Source organism: Sebastes umbrosus, chromosome 5 (assembly GCF_015220745.1).
Source record: "Sebastes umbrosus isolate fSebUmb1 chromosome 5, fSebUmb1.pri, whole genome shotgun sequence".
Lineage (NCBI taxonomy): Eukaryota > Metazoa > Chordata > Actinopteri > Perciformes > Sebastidae > Sebastes > Sebastes umbrosus.
In genome coordinates this window covers 34,904,863-34,927,216 of record NC_051273.1, presented here as the reverse complement: position 1 = coordinate 34,927,216, position 22,354 = coordinate 34,904,863, and the positions used below count along the sequence as shown (strand labels likewise).

Genomic DNA, 22,354 nt, shown 5'->3' with positions numbered 1-22,354 from the left:
GGTTTTTCTAGTTTCATATTGTGAGGGGCTGAGAGGTGGGCTAATTGGAGGCAGCTATGTTCCTGTCAGGTGGCTCCCCCCACTCCCATTTGAGAGTATTGAGAGCAGGTGTGGGGGAGCCTCAGACCTGGAGCTGATCTCCTCCTCAGGGGGAGAATGAAGTAGTGAGCAGAGTTCATGTTGGTGTGGCATGATGTGAGTGAGGGGCTCTCACTCCTCTACATCTCCAGGTTTAACCTCGGTTATTTGTTGAACCGTTAAGTCGGCTAGCAGCCCGGCTAAGCTAGTGGTGTTCAGGTGCTCCTGAGATATTGCATTCATGAGAATGGTACGGACGGACGGACGGACGGACAGACGAACCTCCGACCTTCTGATTGGATGGATGACCCGCTCCAACTCTGAGCCAAAGCTGGCGCTGGCACAGAGGCATAACAAGTTAAAGCAAACAGAAAGCTGTGTTGGCTTAGAAAACTTCTAAAACTTTTACCAGCTTCTTCCTAAAGCTGCAGGAATAAATGATAACAATGTTGATATATTACGACGGACCAATTGCTCGTGGTAACGAACCGAAACTATCACCAACTCTGCAGTTCCACTCAGCCCTACTGGTTCGGTTCGGTCACATCATTACCAGCAGCAGGCAGCTGTTTTCACTGATAAACCCAACTGAACACAACATATCAGTACCAACAGTAGACAGACTAAGTTATCCAGTAGCTCATCAATCAACATGTGTTTAGAACTTGTTCTGCTGCCTCACAGTGGCCACAAACAATCCATGAAAGAAAGCTTTAAGTGTTGACACTGACTGATTCTCGTCTGTTGGCACAGAATGGTCTGTGCCTTAGGGAGCTGTGGATGGCCTGCAGCCTTTCTGTGGGATTAACTACACTCAATGGATTTACCTCTAATTAGGTAGCCGGGGCTGTGCAGGTCTGAGGCCAGCTAATCCTGACCATTAGCACAGCTAATTCAGAAACACACACAGACGCTGGACTCGCTGTGTTTCACTCCCTCATGTCTGTTTGTTAGGCTGTTAGTGTGCCAACCACACATCATCACATATCACTGACACGTCAATGACTACGTTTACAGTATGCACAAAATACTAGGGTATTTGTATGTATATTAGTATTATTTTATATTTTAGTATTATGGCCCTTATTCCATATAAAAAAGACATAATTCCTACTAAGCTGTTTACATGGCTGATGAAAATGAATATTCCACTAATATTCCTGTATGTCCAACACACTGAGCTGAGAGGCTGTGTGTTGCAACTGCTGTAAAAACTGAGACACATATTCTGAATGCGCTGTATATATATATATATATATTTATATATATATATATTAGGGGTGAAACGGTTCACAAAATTCACGGTTGGGTTCATATCACGGTTTTGGGGTCATGGTTATCGGTTCGGTACGTTTATGTTACAGCGAGGAGGTCATGTTCTGATTTCAACATGCTTTTCATTTATTTGGCAAAAATAAGTAAACAAATGTTTACCTTAACAGAATTTTTGCTTACATAAGGAACATAAACACTTCTTTATTGACAAATCTTAATTGAAAGAATAGGTCTTCTACAGTAATTAGTGCAAACAAAACATGCAGCTTTGTTATTTTCATATAAATATGATGTAATTATAAACTAAGGCCATACATTGAAGCATAAGCTCAACCAGAACTATACTAATAAACGTAGCTTTTTATCTCCCACTCATTCAACAGTGGCTCATTGGTAATAATTCTTACTATAACAGTTAAGGCACTCAAATACTGACATATTGTCAATAAGAAAAAATAAATTACAAAAATAAAATCACAAATGTATGTCATGTTAATGTAATGTTCCATCTTAAGGCTGTTGGGAAATCCTCAACTGCTGCTTCTGCTAGTTTATAGTTTATAGTTTATAGTTTCTAGTTTCTACAGGGCAGGCACAACAGACTAACATTCACACGTGAAGGCTCACGTACTTTGACCATATGCTTTAATTCTGTATAGTTTATGATGGAGTGTGGTCGTATATGCAGCGATAAACACTCTTATAGCATTAGATATTACTTTGGCACAGTGTGAATCTGCAGTGGGAGGCTGTCTGAACGCTGTGGGGGAATGGACTCTCTGTCCAGTCTGCTTTTGTTTCGCTCTGCTAATCGACACATTCGGGTGATGCCGTTGTAATTAAATGTTTCAAGTGTCCACATATAAACCCGACTTCAGTTGAACAGTGTCCGCGTACAGTTTGAAACAAATCGTTGTCAGTTTAGCTCGACTATCATGAGCTACGGCGCTGCTACAGCGCTGCTACCATTCTTGGTGCGCTGCCAAAAGTTTCCAGGTAAAACTCACGATCCAGAGTTTCGGTTCCGCGCTTGCGAGTAGTAGACATAAACAGCTGTTTGAGTAACGGCGTACCGAAAGGATGTCGCGGACCGAACCAAACGTCCTGAACCAAACGGTTCAGGTCAAATACACGAACCGTTCCACCCCTAAAAATATATATACATATACATGTCCAAAGAATGCTCCTAAAACCTGTTCAATCATTTCAAATGAACAATAACTTCATAGCAACCGTGCATGATACGATTAATGGGTCAAAGTCTTTGGTGATTAGACTCCATGGTGACGTAGTATATCAAAGGGAGGTAGTGATGCCGTGGTGAGATCAGGTATATCTCCCCCCACCGGAGTCTAGACCCTGGTGCTGGTGTTGGTGAAGGGAGTAGCTGAAGATCCAGTGAAGGGATGTGGAGCAGGACTGGGCACTGAATATGATGAAGACAGAAGCCGATGGGGTTGATGCGGGTTGCATCAGTTTTTGTATTTTATTTACATTTAATTTAATCTTTGACATTTTGTCTCATTTTTGTAAAGACAGTGAACCCGATGTCGGTAAGCCTCTTCGAAGAGAACAGTGCTGCGTTTCTTTTACGTTTTTCAGTGCTAGCATGTTGAACCAGATCGGCACTATGTGCTCGTACTTCACACTCACAAAAACGGCAAACTGCCCCCTCAAATCGTCTCCCCACTCGAGGTTGAATCCAGTCTTTAAGTCCTCTCTCTTTTTCGGGGGCATCCGAAGTCACTGATAACAAGCAGACTCGGCAGCTCTGCTGACAGCAGCAGAGAAGGAGAACAGTTTTCGCATTTGATAGCAACGATATGATTGGCTCAGGGAGAACGTGGCAGAATCTGGTTGGTTATCTAAGAGTTTTAAATCTGCTGTGTGCTTCTCTGTTTGGAGATACTCCTTGCATTCTGTTTTAATTAGCAGTAATCAGAGTCTTTGAATGTTACAGTGGGTTAATTCCCACACTGGCAGCTCCGAATACGAGCAGTGACAGTTTAAAAAAACCTCTTTGAACTTCAATATCCCTAAATCCTGTAAGGTGATGAGCTAAAGTGCACACAGCCTCTAATGCTTCACACCAAAGAAGAAGAAAAGGGATGACAGAAGCAAAAAGATCCAACGTTGGCAGATCTAGCTTTCTCTGGACACAGTGTTTGCTTAGTGCTGTCCAACAGACAGTTTGTATTTCACTCAAGTAGTGATTCATCACTTCCTGTGCACTGAGAAGTGCACGTGCCCGACACCAAAATTGAATCTTGCGGAGCAGATTGAATCTCAGTGAGTGAGGACGGGGCACCATCCTGACATTTTACACAAAGATGTTACCATAGAGAGAGAGAGGTTTAGATTGGTAGAGGACATCGTGAGATTTGTCCAACCCAAACGGACCCCTGTGTGTTGCCGTACCTCGTGGATGAAGTCTCCTATGTCTCCTGGGTGGGGGGCAGCAGAGCGGAGGGGGTACTGGTGGTCATGATGGAGAGGCCTCTCATCCATACGTCTGATCCCCACCTTGACACACTCTGGCTCCAGGGCATCAGGCTGCTGCAGCTGACTGAGGTCGTAGTCCTAAACGCACACACACACACACGCACACACACACACACACACACACACACACACACATACACACACACACACACACACACACACAACCACACAGTGAGTGTGAGTACATGTTAGCAAGTCAAGTTAATTCTATTTATACAGCCCATCACAAATCAATAATCTGCCTCAGGAGGCCTTACGGCCGGGCCAGACTGGGTACGTCAGCCTCACTGAACTGCAGCGCCTCTCGCGCATGTGGCGTCCACACCGGCAGCGTGTCTGTCCAGCCATTTCTTTCTACATAGATTTTTTTAATAACAGCCATTTATATTTATTTTAGACAGAAAAGAGTTACGAAGCGTGTGCTCTTTAGCAAATAATGGTAATAATCCACAATTAAAACCCCGTGCTTTATTCATTCATGGAGCCCTGCAAGTCACTGCATTTTATACAACACTGTCCTGCAACTATTTCAGAATAAAAGCCTCGTGTTAACATACGAAGGAATTCTGTCCACTGGAAAAACGCTCGAGGGCTTTTATTTTGAAATGGAAGTAGGAAGTGTGAGGTCAAAAATAAATCTTTATTTGTTTCATGTCTGTGACGTATTCTACAGATGTAGACATTGAAACTGTAGTAATGTTGCTGGTATGATGTCAGTATACAGTCATTTTCACTGTCTATTGTTGCTGTGAACCTCGGGCGGCACGCGGTCTTCTGAGCTACATGTGAGCCACGCTGCTCACGCAGGCCGTGTGGCAGCTGAAATATAAAAGCAAGAGCTTCTGCGATGCACATGCGCCGCTCAAGCGGGCGGTCTGTACAGCACACCCCCTATTCTTAGACCCTCAATTAGGAGGCTTTCACATCAGGGACCCGGGCCCGGAACCGAGTACACTTGAACTCAAAGTCCAGTTTGTTTGATTAGTGTGAACGCTCTGTACCGTCCACTTGTAAAGGTGGTCTCAAGTATGGTTCATGTGTACTCGGGTACGGTTCGCATCAGGTGTAGAAACCAACTGTATAGAAACACAGACTGCTTTTAAGGCGAGTAGTTTTGAAAGGGCAGGTTGACTCGTAGGACTTGGGATCTTGAGATTGGGTATAGCTTTTCTACACTGCAGAGACAACATAAACAAATGTCACGTGTAGATGAAGACGCAAGTGTTCTCGGGTACAGAGGAACATTATTAATGTGAAAGCTGAGCGGCACGGTATGAATCGACGGTACCTAATATGAAAACAGCAGTACTTGTGTGCACATTCCATTGACATGGTCCATAATCCCATCACAACAGATCTCAGATTCCATGTTTGTTTTTCATCAGGAGGCTTGAACATATCAAACTGTTCATCCTTCCTGTTTGGTGTTGTTTGTTAGTCAGGTTTCCGAAACAGCTGGACTGAAACACACCAGTAGTCATGATTTATGGTTAATGTAAGGTGAAGCTTACTAGCAAGATTGTGGGTGTTTTCATGCCTTTGCTTTTTAGTCTGGTTAAAGTGGACTCTGGTTCATTCCCCCCCCCCATCCGTGCAATTTGTTTGGGAAGGTGTGAACACATGACCAAAATACACATCACTAAGCATGAAGAAATAATGATCTTCGGACTGTTCTGAAACATGACTCCAACTTCAAACGCTTCTACTTAAAGGCAGAGTTGACGATGTTCTCCAGTCAACACTATCTGTTCTATTGGTTGAAATGGTCTTTACACCCCGACAGAGATCCATTACTGATGAGCTCTGAAAAAGGACCGGAAAAGAGTCGTCATCTGTAACTGCTGTTATCCCGTAAAAACGTTTACCAATCACTGTCTCGCGGTCCGAATCAGATGCCTCCCCGCCTCCCTGCTCGTACTCTACCCTTGGCGTGCACCAGCCTGAACTCAAAGCGCGTCGCCGCCACACGTTTCCTGTAGAATGGAAGAGAAAACTCAGCCCTGCAGTAGCACTGCTGCGGTTACTTGTCATGAGGTAGCGTTGTTGAGTTGAGGTCCTCTCTCCGCTCTGTGTCTGTGAAGTAGTTACGATGCGGCGGTGCTCGTGCATGTGTGTTTGGGGGCGTTGCCATGGAAGGACGAGACATCATCTGTCCTTGGCAGACTATATTTGGGCTGCTGTACATTCAAACTTCAAGCTAAGCTAAAAAATAAGTTGTTGGCTCGAACTTCATAACCAAACCCTGATAAACCTTATCCTATAAATGCATAATTATGTATTCTTCCTAATGCCAGGTGCACTGCAAGCCAATAAAATGACTCAAAGAGCGCCGGCTCTCAACAAATGACTGACTGAGGACCGACTCTGAAGAACAAACATTTACATACAAACACTTAGAATGAACTGACCTATCACTACCTTTATGTTCCAGCTGTGTTTAACAGTTGATGAATCCAATGACTCAAACGAGCACCGTGAGCTCCTCTGATGCAACGTCTACATCCTACATGATCCGTCCTGAGGGAGGACTCTAATGCTATCCAATGCTAGCATCCACGAGAGAGACACAGTCCCTCTCTCACCTTCTCACACACACCATCGGCAGGGCAGAGGGGAAGTGCGTGTGTCGGCCTCTGATCTGTTCATGTTGAATGGTGGAGATTGAGTCACTGCAGCAACCATCCACAAACCATTTTGTGCTCTCAAGTCTCCGGGGAAATCGACTAAAGCAGCCTTTTCAGGACAATAACAGCATGCTGCGGACTGACCTTGGGCTTTGTTCACAATAATGGCAGACCAACAGAATACTTTTCACTGAAGAGTGTGTGAGAGCCCGTCAATAACCTGCTGTGTGCTTCTTCTTCTATTTCTAAACTTACAAGGACGAGATAGACTGACGTCCTTTCAGTGAGGACATTTTCAGTTAGGCCCATTTCCTGCAAATGATGTATACTTTACATTATTCCTAACCATGTTTTAGAGCATTTTGAATGGTAATGCCTTCCAGGAGGTCGTTAGTTGCCATTTATTTCATTCAATTATTGAATTGTTCATGGTTACAGTTGTATATGCAAAATAATTTGAGATTAATAATAATTAATAATTTGAGATTGGAGATATGGTAATTTTATTACCATACAACTGTAAGGTAACATTTATAACAATAAAAGCAGATATACTGTAATTCCCTTCCTCCTACATATACAGTATAACTCCCTTCCTCCTTCATATACTATGTAACTCCCTTCCTCCTTCATATACAGAGTAACTCCCTTCCTCCTACATATACAATGTAACTCCCTTCCTCCTTCATATACAGAGTAACTCCCTTCCTCCTACATATACAATGTAACTCCCTTCCTCCTTCATATACTATGTAACTCCCTTCCTCCTTCATATACAAAGTAACTCCCTTCCTCCTTCATATACAGTGTAACTCCCTTCCTCCTTCATATACAGAGTAACTCCCTTCCTCCTTCATATACAGTATAACTCCCTTCCTCCTTTATATATAGGGTAACTCCCTTCCTTTTACAGCCACCGTAACGAGCTGCTGCTGTGAAAAGTAGACCATGTTGTCAGTCTACAGTGGTCGGCTGGGAAAATGAGGGTTAAATATTGTTCCCCTGCAGAAGTGCGGAGCAGCTTATGTGCTTGGCACCAGCAGAGGAGTTGTGTGGAGGGGACACAGGAAATTGTTCTCCAACAGAAAGCAATTAATTCTGTTTAGGTCCTCTTTTGTAATTCACTTAATCTTAGCCGGAGGACAGATGATTGAAATGTGTGAGGAAGCACAGTGTGTGTCTGTGCAGCAACACTATGTGTATTTTACAGTATGGTTCGTTTCTGACTGTGTGTGTGTGTGTGTGTGTGTGTGTGTGTGTACCTGGTCCTCCTCTCCTCCTCCCTCCTCGTCATATTTGAGGATGTTGTCTCTCACGTCGTCCTCTGGGTCGATGAGGAGCTGCTTGGCCTGACGCTCCTTATCCCTCCTCTTCATCCACATCACAAACAGCAGCACCAGCACTGCAGGACGAGTGTGACAAAAAGAAAATAAGGACACTATTTAATGGAAGCCCTTCTGAGAGCACCAGGGAGGGAGGGTTCCAGCGGGGGTCTGTGAAAGAACTAAACCCTGACACAACCCTGCGCTATCTCGCCGCAACGCCTGATTAGGTGTGAAGACAGCCTTAGGCACAAAGACACTGCTTTTATTTTAAGAGATGACAAGTCAAAAGTGTGGGAAGCACAAAGACCACTAGACATAGCAGTTGAACGTGTGATGGTGATCATATCTCAACATCTGGAAATATAGCTCCTTCATTTAATCATAATGTCACAGATTTTTACACTCACACTGCAAATCTTTCTTCAGATACACAGACAAGTATCAGTATCTTTGTTATTCTGGACTTGGTCTGTATTCAAACATTATGGACTATCAGCCATTTCTCCCGGGAATCTGGTTTCATTATCATTGATGCAAGATTTATATCACAACAGCAGATCCTCTGTTATCTCCTCATCATAGTTCAAATACCATCAACAAGTGAAACCCCCTCATATGGGACTAGGGATGTGAAATACACAGAGACAACTGCTGGGTTTATACACTCAATGTGAATCTTTTTTTCCTTTTGATCGTATTATCTGGGCGGATTTATGAGACAGAAGCTCGGGGTGTGTATGTGCATGTTTTTGTAAAACTGCTGTACCTGCAAGGACTGAAATACAGTACGCAAGGACGCTGAGTGAAATTCAGAGTGAGGACAATTTAAACCCAAGAGAGGCAATTTGAAAAAATGGCTTGTCACCATTAGTAACATTTCTCAGTGAATCCAACAGGGAGACAACGGACAGCACGTCTAGTCTATTTCAAATAAGGACTCGTAGTCAGCGGGCCACATACTGAGCCTGTATGGGCCCAGCGGGCCGCTATAGCCTCTTACGTCTGTTGTCTCTTTTTCTTTCCTGTTTCTGTCCTCTTCACAAAACTGTCCATGAACTGAAACGCTCAACTTTTCACACAGCTGCTAACAGCGGTGCCATAGCAACCGTCAAATATCTGAATTGAAAATTCCCTGCAGATCACTCATTAAAGAAACTTTGTGACTTTTATGAGAAATGTAGGACCAACTAAGAAGAGTCTTCCACACACTGCCGAGTAGAGGAAATGAACTCACGACAAGTGTAAGGCTAATTAAAACCTCCAACACTCACTGTACAGATGGTTGTATACAGCATCTTGAAACCTGAACAAAATAAATGAGATGTGATCAGAATGTCCGCCTGTAATACCGTCAGTATACTGTAAATGTTTCCTTCCATTTTCAGAGTATAGTAGCCTTGTGGAAATTCATTTGGCAGCAAGAGGACATGTAATAGATAAATTACCATTTTCACTCCTTTCAGGGCTCGACCACCTGAATCTTTTAGTCCTGTCAGCACTTCACTCAGTGCTTATACTTAAATTAACACTTCAACTCTATTCATTACACTCAAATGGCGGCTGTGACTTGGAGGTAGAGTGGAGCAGGTCGTCCACCAATCGGAAGGTCAGAGGTTCGATCCCCGGCTCCTCCGGTCCACATGTCGAAGTGTCCTTGAGCGAGACACTGAACCCCAAACTGCTCCTGAAGGCTGATCCATCGGTGTGTGAATGAGTATTTAGATCAGATCCCGATGGGCAGGTTGGCTCCTTGTATGGCAGCCTCTGACATCAGTGTGTGAATGTGTGTGTGAATGCTGACATGTAGTGTAAAGCGCTTTGAGTGGTCAGAAGACTAGAAAGGAGATATATAAATGGAGTCCATTTACTAGGGATGTCTGTGGCGTTGTCGGCAACCCACCCGACCCGTCTTGAAACACGGACCAAGGAGTTTAACGCACGTGCGAGTCAGAGGGTGCGAGCAAAACCCTGTGGCGCAATGAAAATGATGCCCGGCGCGCGCCGAGCTGGGATCCCGGCCCAGCGGGGTCGGGCGCACCACCGGCCCGTCTTGCCCGCACCGTCGGGGAGGTGGAGCGTGAGGACCCGAAAGATAGTGACGAGATGTTAACGTCGCGCTGCTGCAAAGTGGTATCGGTGCCGTTTTGCGAGTACGAGTACATGAGCACAGTATCTGACCCGATACACGATACCGGTATCGGTATCGCTGCATCCCTAACATTTACCATAAACTACAACTCCTTTTAGCACCTTCATTTCAACTGTGAGGGAGGGGGGGGGGAGGGCCGGAGCCGATCCCAGCTGACACTGGGGGAAGGCGGGGTACACCCTGGACAGGTCTCCAGGCTATCACAGGGCTGAAACATAGAGACAGACAACCATTCACACCTACGGGACATTTAGAGTCAACAATGAACCTGCATGTCTTTGGACTGTGGGAGGAAACCTGGGAACCCAGAGAAGACCCACGCTAACAGGGGGAGGACATGCAAACTCCACACAGAAGGACTCCAAGCCGGGTTTGAACCTGCTTGAACCTGTTTGAACCTGCCTGAACCACTTTGAACCTCTTGCTGTGAGGCGACAGTGCTAACCACTGCACCACCGTGCAGCCCCATAAGAATAACATGTATGAATTTATAAAAAAAGTGCATAGTTCAACTTTAACTCTACGCTTCAAATAAAATCAGCAATTACACAAACTAAATCTCGACCCCTTAAACTAACATGCTAACACTGAGGCCAACATCCTGAAAGGTACCACAGCATTACAACTGTTTTACACTCAGCGGCTTATCTTGGAGAGGGAGGAGTGAACAGTTGGTTGCAATCTGAGCCTATAACACTGTCAACATTTTCTTTTATATCTGGGGTAATACTAAAAGGAAGTGTTGTAGTGTTGAGGAACTAGCAAGAGTACGCTAGATATTAAAAAGTATTCAACCTATAAACCCAGCCCAGTGTTGCCAACTCTTCTACAATGAAAGTAGCCAGCAGCAATAGCTGCTGACTAGCACTAAAAGTCCCTGAATGTAGAGAGAAAGTCACCAAGTCATCAACACTGACAATCCGTTCATTCAGTCCTCCCTCCAAAGACACTCCCCCAACACTATCATTAGGTAGCTAGACAGGTAGGGAGACTGGTAGGGGGACACGTAGGTGGACAGGTAGGTAGACAGGTAGGTAGACAGGTAGGTAGACAGGTAGGTGGACAGGTAGGTAGACAGGTAGGTATACAGGTAGCTAGACAGGTAGGTGGACAGGTAGGTAGACACGTAGGTGGACAGGTAGGTGGACAGGCAGGTAGACAGGTAGGTGGACAGGCAGGTAGACAGGTACATAGACAGGTAGGTAGACAGGTAGGTAGATAGGTAGGTGGACAGGTAGGTAGACAGGTGGGTAGACAGTTAGATAGACAGGTGGGTAGACAGTTAGGTAGACAGGTAGGTGGACAGGTAGGTGGACAGGTAGGAGGACAGGTAGGTGGACAGGTAGGAGGACAGGTAGGTAGACAGGAGGGTAGACAGGTGGGTGGACAGGTAGGAGGACAGGTAGGTAGACAGGTGGGTGGACAGGTAGGTGGACAGGTAGGTAGACAGGTAAGTGACACTTCACCTTCATTCAACAATTACACAAACTGAAGCTTCATCTCCTTTCAGCACTTCTATTTAAAATGTAATGTTAACTTCTGTCTAATTTAGTTTCAACTGCCACACCGACTTCTTTCAGTTGACTTTACTGTGGGAAACATGAGAATCCACTCATACCAACTTGTAGCTGTAATTCCTTTTCTTTCATTCTTTCATTCCGTGGGCACAGTTGGACTTCATCACCCTGACCTTTGCTCACACAGATATGTCCATCAAAATCAGTTGAATGCTTTGTACATTTCCTGTACAGCCCTCTGATGCCATTACACTTTCCAGTGAAACTGTCAATTATTAAAATATTGTATGGTAGATTTCAGTCAGTTCTCTGCCACAGCTCCCCGCAGCCTGCTGAGCCTCCAGCACGTCAGCAAGTCGGTCAAAGTACTTTTCATCGTAACCATCTAATCAAAAATGTGGATTTGATCTAAAAGAAAGCATCCACAAGGTGAAGCCTTATATGAGTCAGAGCACCGTCTCCTTGTTTTACATATGTGATGCAATCATTGCATGCAGCAGGTTGGTGGTTGTTTGCTACTTGAACACTCATTTTTTGCTAAACCCAGTCTTGTTCATTGCTGATGCACTTTAAATGGAACGTCTGATACGGTGAATCCCAGTGCACCATTACTTGATAGGGATAGGATTGAATAGCACTTCATTTATCCCCGTGGGGAAATTGCAGTTGCACAGCAGCACAGATTCTAACAGAAGAAGTAAATACATAAAACAAGACAGGGCATACAATAAATAAGAATAAAAATTAAAGCTGCGAGCAGCGATGAATGGGCCCTCGCACTTTCTTGCGCGTCGGGGATACTGGCGGGACGCAGATTGACGCGGCCAGGCACAATGAATGCCGTTCAACGAAAACTTACAGTCTTCATTATAATGCATCATCAAGGTCTTAAGGCTTTTCTGACCACATTTGAGGTGGATCTGGTCAACCCGCTAGAAAGAGTACATTAAAATAGAAAAAAATTGTAATTTCCTGTTGCCAGTCTGCTGCATGCTATGAGTGATACCCAATATGGATATGTAAATGTCCTCAGGACTGGACCCGTATCATGCCTGTGAAATTTGGGGCAGATCAGACTGTGTACAGCGGAGTTACAACAACTTCCTGTTTCATGGCGAATTGCAAAAAATGTCTGCCACGCCAGGGTCAGGTCGTTCAGTGAAAACTCACCATTTGAATAGCTTTTCATCCTTAAGGTCTTAAGATGGTCCTGACCAAATTTCAAGTCGATCTGATTAAATCTGTAGGAGGAGTTTGTTAAAGTACGCAACCTATAAAGCGATAAACCTATAACTATAACCTATAAACCTAGTTTTGAGCGTACCTCCAAGAGGCTTTTTTTTTGTGCGTCTCCACATGTTACATCTGTCTGCCAAATTTCATACATGAAACCGGAGCGAGGGGCTCAACTTTTCCAACTTTCTAGGGGGCGCTAGCGAGCCATTTTGCAACACCTGAGCCCGAGACCCTTAAAATATCCAATTTTTTACCACGTGTTATAAGTGTGCCAAGTTTAACAACTTTTTGAGCATGTTCAGGTCGTCAAAAAGGCGATTTATTTGCATGAAAAAGAATAATCCTTACAGTTTCAATAGGGCCTTCGTTGGCCCAACGTTGTCTGTGCTCGGGCCCTAAAAATACCCAAGCAATAAGAACACTAGTAAAAGTTATTTGTTATAAAAGGTAAATAAATATGTGTGTTATAAATGATGTGCAGTAGCAGTAGTGCAAACATTATATATCCCCGTGAACAAGACCAACAAAGACAGTGCAGAAACAGACAGTGTTAAGGACCACTGAGTTGGCTGAGACTGAGGTCATCACGGCAGTTGGTATAGTATACCCGGATGGCTGTTGGTACAATATAGTGAGGAAGCAGCTCAAAAGGGCTATCCATGCACAGTGTCCAAACACATCAAGTGCTACTTGTTAACAAGCACGCAATTGATGGAAAACTGCAGCCAGCTTGACATTCACACTTGGGATTAGAGCCTGGGATCTCTGCCATAGCAAACCTATGCTTTACCAACGAGCTCCACTCACAGTGACTGATGCTAGCTGCTGGCGGCAGCTAATGGAACAAAAGAGAGGGGATTCTCTATGTTTAAATGCTAACAATAGATGGGAGTACAATGATACCTTTCCCTTCCTGTGGCACAAGAGGTGGGCATGGCCCGGGTTAACGTATTCTGGGGGCCCTGGGGCAAGATTTAGCTGTTAGGATCCTACCGGCTGGGTTAGGGTTCTCACTGGACTCAGGAGAAAACCCACGCTAACACGGGGGAGAACATGCAAACTCAACAAAGAAGGACCCCAGGCCGGGTTAGAACCTGCAACCCTCTTGTTGTGAGGCGACAGTGCTAACCACTGCACACGGCCCATATGAAGAGTTATTCCTCATTTATTGTGCGTTCTCCTATGAATGTCCAGCAACACGTGTCAATTTCCACTTGTTACATGCATACAGTCTTTTCAAAATAAACTTCCATCTTCACAAGAAACAACTTGGTTAGGTTTAAGAAAAAAAAACTACTTGGTTAGGTTTAGAAAAAGATGGTGGTTTGGTTTAAAATAACTATGAAAGTGGCATTACTAAGTACCAAAGTTAAGTCTCCGTTGACTTCTGGTTTCACACGGGACACACACAGCGGTCTCCTCCGGTCTGGTGTTTTTGGATCCCCTCAGCCCCCCCATCCATTCCTCGAACACCGTTCCTAATTATTCGGCAGTGAGTGTGAAGAGAGACTGAATAAGTAACAGATATCAAGAAGTAACCAGCATAAAACTTTCTGTGTTAACTAACCCTCTCGCTCTCGGTGCCGGCCAGCGGTCCATAACGTTGAACGTGACACACCAGAAAAAAACCACAATGATCAGTGCATGGCGTACTCACCATGGGAACGGAGTCTATGGCCTATATATATAGTGTGTTGTCCCGTCTTTAAAAAAAACCTGCATATACGCCCCAATGTTGGTGTGAAAAGGGTCCATCACTGCCGATCGGAGCTGAAGCCAATAAACACCGTGACTACTGCAGAGTCGTCTGTCCCGGGAATGAATGACGATTATAGCGGGGCTATAGTGGTGTTAGAGGTGTTTCTATTATTTTGTCCACCTCCATTTACATTTTCAATCAGGCCTCAGCCCAGTATATTCACACCTTACCAGGCAGAGCATGCTCACACAGCCTGCCACAGAGGTGGCAATGGTAAATGGACATTTATATACAGTAGCTCCTTTCTCGTCTTCCAACCACTTAAAGCTCTTTGAACTACATGTCAGCATTCACCCATTCACACTAGGGATGCACCGATACCACTTTTTTTCAGACCAAGTACAAGTACAAGTACTTACATTTGGGTACTCGCCGATACCGAGTACTGATACGAGTACTTCTCTGTGCCAAAAGACCCTCATTAACAGCCAGCTGGAGGGTGTGAGCGACACACGGCAGGCTTGGGGGTACCGCATACGAGGCGGTGCGCCGCGACTGGCTCTAGGTCGGCTTGGAAAGACTTGTGGCGAAGGTGGCTCGTGGCCGCAGCTTTACAGCGCTCCCCGCCCAGACCTCACCGCACCGTGGACAAAGGGCTCGCTGCACCCTCTCTCCCCGCCGGGGACGACCCCCTGCTTCGGGTGCGACTGTCCACGCGTTGTGCCGCCAGATCAGGGCTCGGCCCACGTAGAAGGCACCAGGGGTCTGCGGCGATGTCTGCAGCCCACCTGACCCGTCTTGAAGCACGGACCAAGGAGTCTAAAGCATGCGCGAGTCAGAGGGTGCAAGCCCTGTGGCGCAATGAAAGTGAGCGCCGGCGCGTGCCAGCTGAGGTGGGATCTTGGCCCCGCGGGGTCGGGCACACCACTGTAAAGTGGTATCAATGCCGTTGTATTGGAGCCGTTTTGCGAGTACGAGTACGAGTACGAGTACATGAGCACAGTATCGGATCCGATACCGGTATCGGATCCGATACCGGTATCGGTGCATCCTTAATTCACACCCACATTCACACACTGATGGCAGAGGCTGCCACACAAGGAGCCAACCTGATCACCAGGATGTAAATGTACATGTAGTGTATTGTACACAGCACACAGAGAAATATAGTCTCTGCATATAAGCCGTCCTAGTATTAGGAGCAGTGGGCGGCTACTATACAGCGCTCAAGGGCACTTTGCACATTGCCCAGGACATGAAATGGCACCTCTCCAGCTACCAGTCCACAGCCCATACTTGGTTCTTGCGGGGACTTAAACCGGCAACCCTCTGGTTCTCAAGCCAAGTCCCCACAGACTGAGCTACTACCGCCCCCTCTAAACTAATCATTCACACACTGATGGCACCGATCTTTCTCCCTCCTGAACCGCAGCCACCAGAGCAACTGTAGATGTAATATCATGCAGAAAGCTTCAGATGGCAGCTGCAAATATAAATATATGCTGTACAATTTTCATTCACATTTTTCTGTCAGGTTGTGAGTGTGTGTGTGTGTGTGTGTGTGGGAGGCTCACCTAACAGTATGATGATACAGATGAGGATGGCAATGATGGCTCCGGTGCCCAGTCCAGCGGCGATGATTCGCTCCATGTCCACACAGTCTCCGTGGTGATCACACTGGCAGACCTTGACTCTCAGGTAGGACGTGTTGCACATGGGCAGGTTGCCGGAGTCAGTGATCATGATCGGAACCTCGTAGATCCCGCTGGCCAGGGAGCCGATCCTCAGTCTGAGCTGGGCGTACTCGCCTAGAGTAGGATGGAAGGGGTAGATAGATGGAGAGATTGATCCTCTCTTACAGACTTCATGCCAACTTCAACTCATTTACACTGGGAGCTGCCCGGAACTGAAGGGCCCCTCCAGGCCAATGTGTACAAGGGGGTGGAGGACGAGAATCTTCCTCCGGCTTAAAACCAGGGTGGACACTGCTAAACCAACAGGGAGCACCAGCAGCATCCCAGTGAGACTCCTTTCACATTTATAGGCTGTCGCAACATCTAGCAGTAGTCTTCAAGTCACACGGCATCAGCACTTACAAACCATTCTATACCTTAAAGGGGCTTAATATGGAATTCAGAGCACATCTATTGCCTCCACACGGCTCTCAACATGGAGACGGCTGAGCCAGCGGCAAGCAGCTAACAGTGCTAACGGTGCTAATGGCGCTAACGACGCTAACGGCACTAACGGTGCAAAACAACGGCGACAGTGCTGACAGAGCTAACAGTGTTTACATTGGGGGGAACCGGAGGGTGGGCGCTACGCTTCTGCGACGACGCCGTGGGTCAGGACGGCGTTATCAGCGATAACCGCTGTAGTAGAGCCGTGCAGAGCGGTAGCCATTAGCTAGCACGGCCAGCCCCGGGGTCGTGTTTAGTCCCATTCTCTGGAGAAGGCTGTAAACTCTAGAATAAGCTAGGAATTGGACTTTTGGACTTCACAAGTCTTCAGGATGTGTTGACCATTAAACTGACAGAATTTGAATGTTTGGTTTTCAGTAACTAGCAGTCATTTTTTTTTTACAAAGCTGAGACCTCGTCCTCGCAACACATAGACCTATATATAGGTATACTAATAAAGAAGGCATGCTTGATGCCTTCCTTTTCATTACTTACTTCTTTTTACACGTGAATGTTTTTGCTTTCAAGTCTCATGTCAAGTCTTCAAAGAGTCAGGTCTCAGATAACTCCAGTCTCTTTGCAGTCATGTTCAAGTCAAATAAATGGATAATTTTTGTCTGCCCGAAGTCTCGAGTGCCCCCTTTACTGGACCTGGAGTCACAGTACATACAGGATCGTCACTGACATGGAGTGACTATTTAAATATTTAGATCTTTATTTTGGGGGTGGGTTCTTCCCTTTAAGCAGGAACAAAAAGTCAGAGAGTGAACGAATGAATGAAGATACAGAACAAAACGGCCACGTTATCCCGTATACTGACCAGTGACGCGATTGAGCGTCCAGTTGCGGCGTACGTCTGCTGGACGATTGGCCAGCTCGAAGGCAAAGGGTCCAGAGTTCGGGGCCAGGTCGGGGTCGCTGGCTGTGATGTTGATGGCGTTTGGATCTGGCCTCTCACACATTTCCACCTCGGGGGGGAACACGTGAGGTGCATTGTCATTTATGTCCTGCAGGTACAACTGAAGGGTGCCCGTCCCGCTGGCAGGAGGGATACCTGGACACACACAATGAAGATGTTCAATACTTTATTGTTATTTTTACTTTATTTTTTATTTAACAGTGACAATTCACAGTACATTTCTGGCACCAGATATAGCTAAAAGCTAATTATACACACAATAGCTCATACAGTGTCTACAATGAAAAGGGTTCATCATCTGGGGAGGATAATGTATTTAGTCAATATAATGTCAATCTGCTTATTAAACATGATGCTACTCTAGAGGTCTGGTGGTCTCATTCAAAATTCTATATTTTCCTTTTGTCAACAATTCCTCTGAAAAGAGCCAAACCAGCGATGACTGTATCTACTATAAGCCAGATATATCTTCTTCCTCTGTAGGGAAGTCAGAAAGTATTGAGAGACACTAACACATTGGTTTAGTCTTTACATTGGATTTGTTGACAATAAGAAACATATATAGAATGTCCCCAGCCTGATCCTGTTAAGGCTAACTTCTGTATTTTTTAACCTGGACCCTATTGTCCCATGTTTTCGTGTCTAAGTGAATGGGAACAAGACTTTCTGAAACTGGTCCAGTATTGAGGGAGAACTCTGTAACTGAGCTGTGAGGTCAGTGAGCAGCATCAATCTAACGTTATGTTCACTAAAAGTGCTTGTCTTTGCCTCTGACAGGCTCAGATTGTTATTATCAGTCTGACAACATGATGGAAAGGACCCTACAGAGAAATAACACGTGTTTCTGACCTTTCACTTGATCCCGTCTGTTTGTTGTGTCCAAGTCCCGTTCAAGGAGAAGTCTGGGTGTGAAATCTGAATAATCGTATACTCTGGCTCAAATAAATACGGATTCTCAGACCTCATCCACATAGTGAGAAATCCTCTAAATATTCAGCCATGACATTGTAAATCTTTTAGTGAACACTAAGATACGCTCTCTGTACTCCCAACACAACAAACACTCACGTTTCCACCATGGATGTATTCCACTATTCCACCGCTAACTTCCAGCAACACGTCACCTCACCAGATTTCAGAAGGAGACTTCTTCCTTGAGCGAGACTGTTTCCTTAATGTTGTCAGACATTTATAACAACAATCAGAGCCTGTCATGGTAAAAACAAGCACATTTAGTGGATGTAAATGACGGTGCCAGCTTGCCCCAATAGCACCATATTGTAGCCTGTGAGCAGCTGCCATCTACAGCAATCTAACCCTCAATACTGGACCAGTTTCAGATGTTGTCCCTATTAGTCAGTTAGACACAGAAATATGAGATTATACGTAGAGAGTCCAGGATGAAAAATACCAAAGATACCCTTTAAAGGTCCCATATCGTGCTCAGTTTCAGGTTCATACTTGTATTTTGTGTTTCTACTAGAACATGTTTACATGCTGTAATGTTCGAAAAACACATTATTTTCCTCATACTGTCGGCCTAAATATGCCTGTATTTACCCTCTGTCTCAAACGCTCCGTTTCAGTGCATTTCGACGGAATTGCAACAGGATTGTGTTGCTAGGCAACAGCTTGGGTCCATGTGTACTTCCTGTCAGTTGATGACATTCACATACACTGCAAACAGTAATAAACTGGGACACATTTATAATGTTTATGTTTAAAATTGCATAAAGGGTCTAAATATTGAATATTTGTGACATCACAAATGGACAGAAATCCTGACAGCTTGTTTCAAATGCAGAGTTTCTGAATACGGGCTGTGTGTATTTCCCTGTGAATTGAGCGTTTCGATACTTTCACAGTATTTATATAGGACTTAAGCGTGCTTTATAATGAAAAAACATGAAAATCTCACTTTTTTATAATATGTCCCCTTTAAGTGAATGTTTAGTTAGTCAGTGCCTCAATGCATGCAAGCTGGCTAACTACTACTGCAGAGTCGGCTATTATTACAGCAATGAGGCAACAGTGCTACATCACTTCATCTGAAGTGAGTGCATGTCCTCTGTATTCTTCATGGACATACAGTAGTATAAACTAGAGTATGCTCAGTAACAGCAGGTGACCGGTGCACATACAGTGTACGCCGAAAAACTGCAGACATGTAACCTCTTGCACAAGCTTGCGTGTGTTTGTCCTTGTGTCTGAGTGTTTTTCTTTTATCAGTAAGCTCTTCGCGGTGCTCAGACAGTCAGTTAGCAGGAAGCTGGGAGCACAGCAGCGTCTCTGTATGGACGGGGTGCAGCGTAGAGACTGGATGCCGAATGACATTCCTCTTGAACAATGTTCCACTTTGAACAGAGAATCCTCTTTCCTGTGGCTATAAAGCTCAGTTGTGATCGGGACAAGAGCAGGACGTTGGGAATGACATTCTGCTAAATAGGCAGAAAAACATTCCATTATAGAAATCAATGGGAGTTCTGTGTCTGTGTAATCCTACAAGCCTTCCTGATCATTTGATTATGGGAATAAAGAATTGAAATGTAATTAAAGGTGGACAGTACAATCTGTTGTCTACAAGAAGAAGTCTTCTTCTTCTTCCATAAAGTGAAATAAGAGCTTATCTTCAGGGCTGGAGTCATGACATGTCGGTACCCAAACTGAGCCTTAAAGGTCCCATATCGTGCTCATTTTCAGGTTCATACTTGTATTTTGTGTTTCTACTAGAACATGTTTACATGCGGTAATGTTAAAAAAAAACGTTATTTTCCTTATACTGTCTGCTTGAATATACCTGTATTTACTCTCTGTCTGAAACGCTTCGTTTTAGAGCATTTCAACGGAATTGCGATGGAATTGCGTTGCTAGGCAACAGATGGGTCCATGTTTACTTCCTGTCAGCTAATGTTATTTGTATACACTGCAACAGGAAATAAACTGGGACACATTTAGAATATTTACGTTTAAAACCGTGAAATGGTCTAAATATTGTATATTTGTGACATCACAAATGGACAGAAATCCAAACGGCTTGTTTCAAACACACAATTTCTGAATACGGGTTGTGTGTATTTCTCCGTATATTGAGCGTTTTGATAGTTTAACAGTATTTATATAGCACTTACACCTGCTTTATAATATAAAAGACCTGAAACTCTCACTTTTTACAATATGAGACCTTTAATATGCTCTGTTCCACTGGGACCCATCACAGAGATTGTGTATAGGGATGTAACGGTTTCTTGATAAACCACGGCGGTTAGTATTACTGATAATAATGAATTATCATTAAAACCGTGTTTAATTAACGCAGCAAGCCCGGCGTAACGTTACGGTCGATCGAGAGAGAGCGAGTATGTTGTGTATACGTTATGTATATGTTGCGTTTGTTGACTAGAAAGTTCATGTGATTTTGGGGTGACGAGACCAGACGGGTTTCCTCCAGACTGCGTATTGAAAGCCCGGCGGCCCTTAGCGTTAGCGAGTGTGCGTTTAAGAGAGAGAGAGGGAGAGAGCATGTGTGTCACGGACCGACGGTGACGTGAAGTTATCAGTACATTGAACTACTAATGTCAAGTACATCACTATATGTTATTTTCCCTTCAAGAAACAATGAATTTATTTCATAATAGTGGTATATTAATGACACTTGCATGTATTTTGTGGGACCCACAGTAATGTTAGACATAGTGATGGACACTGGACACCCCCCATTCTCATTCTCATGTATATATTATGTATTGTTTTATTCTTATTCTCATGAATATGTTATGTATTGTTTTATTTTTAATCTGATATGTGTATGTGCACTAGCAACTAATATTCTGGTAGGATTATCTGTGGTTATAAAGAGTAAAAGTCATACAGGCACTTCGGGCAGCTAAGGGGTCCTTGGGTGAGATGCAGGAGCGCGAAAGCGTCATTCAGCAGACGTATCGGCAGAATGTAGCCGCGCAATGCTAATGTGCTGTGTTTCTGTGTTTCCAGAGAAGAAGTAAAGATTTATTTTAAACTCATGCACGCCTGGAAGTCACTTTGTGTCCAAGTGTGCAACAAATATTGGAGGCACCGCTGGGATGATTAACGCCGTGCTCAGTGTGACAAGATGGACGGGGATTGCCTTTCACTGACGACGTCGGGAGCGCGCATCGTCGGGGGCGTGGCTACATCACACACAATGGATCTGGAGGAGCTGGCAGAGACCGTGTCTCAGAGACTATGGCTTTTGCAGCTGGATCAGCTCAAAGAGGTGTGTGATGCAGCTAAAATCCCAAGAGGAAATGTCACAAAAAGGCGAGCATTAATCAGACAAATAACAGAATCCATGGACGATGTGATTAATGATGAAGAGGAGGATGTTGCAAGGCATCATCTGAGAAAATTACTGAAATTAATTGAGCAAATAATAGAAAAGACTGGAAAAGCTCATAGTGAAGAAAACACAGAGAGCACAGCACAAGATAGCCAGAAAACGGCTGAAGAAATGAGTTTAGAGGAGAAATACTCACAGCTCCAGCTAAACAGTCAAGCGCTGCAGGATGAAGTTAGGAGGCTGAGTGAAAGAATGAACAGTGCATCTCCAAGCCAAGTTTCAACTCCACAAAGTGTGATGCCTACAGCTGCGAACAGGCTTCCAGAAGTGACAATAAGGAGAGAATTCAAGATCTGTGGTCAGATAGGGGAAAAGGGACAGAAGGACAGACTGTCATACACGAACCTGATGCATCAGATGGACAAAGGACTGAGTAAAGGACACGGTGAAGCTGAAGTCATGGAAGCTGTGGTCAAGTCAATCAGTCCAGGTTTGAGTCTTCGTGATATGCTTGAGATAAAAAGTGACCTTACCC

At 44.7% G+C, this 22,354-nt stretch overlaps 1 protein-coding gene across 1 annotated transcript in view; it reads right to left on the bottom strand.

Moving 5' to 3' along the window:
• Positions 1-22,354, bottom strand: part of LOC119487935 (cadherin-2-like) — a 111,910-nt gene that overhangs the window by 8,301 nt on the left and 81,255 nt on the right. The window contains exons 12-15 of the mRNA XM_037769016.1: positions 17,406-17,639; positions 15,980-16,213; positions 7,742-7,881; positions 3,772-3,933 (exon numbers count right to left, since the gene is read on the bottom strand). Coding sequence (XP_037624944.1) covers positions 3,772-3,933; positions 7,742-7,881; positions 15,980-16,213; positions 17,406-17,639 — 770 coding nt within the window. The remainder of the gene's footprint in view (positions 1-3,771; positions 3,934-7,741; positions 7,882-15,979; positions 16,214-17,405; positions 17,640-22,354) is intronic.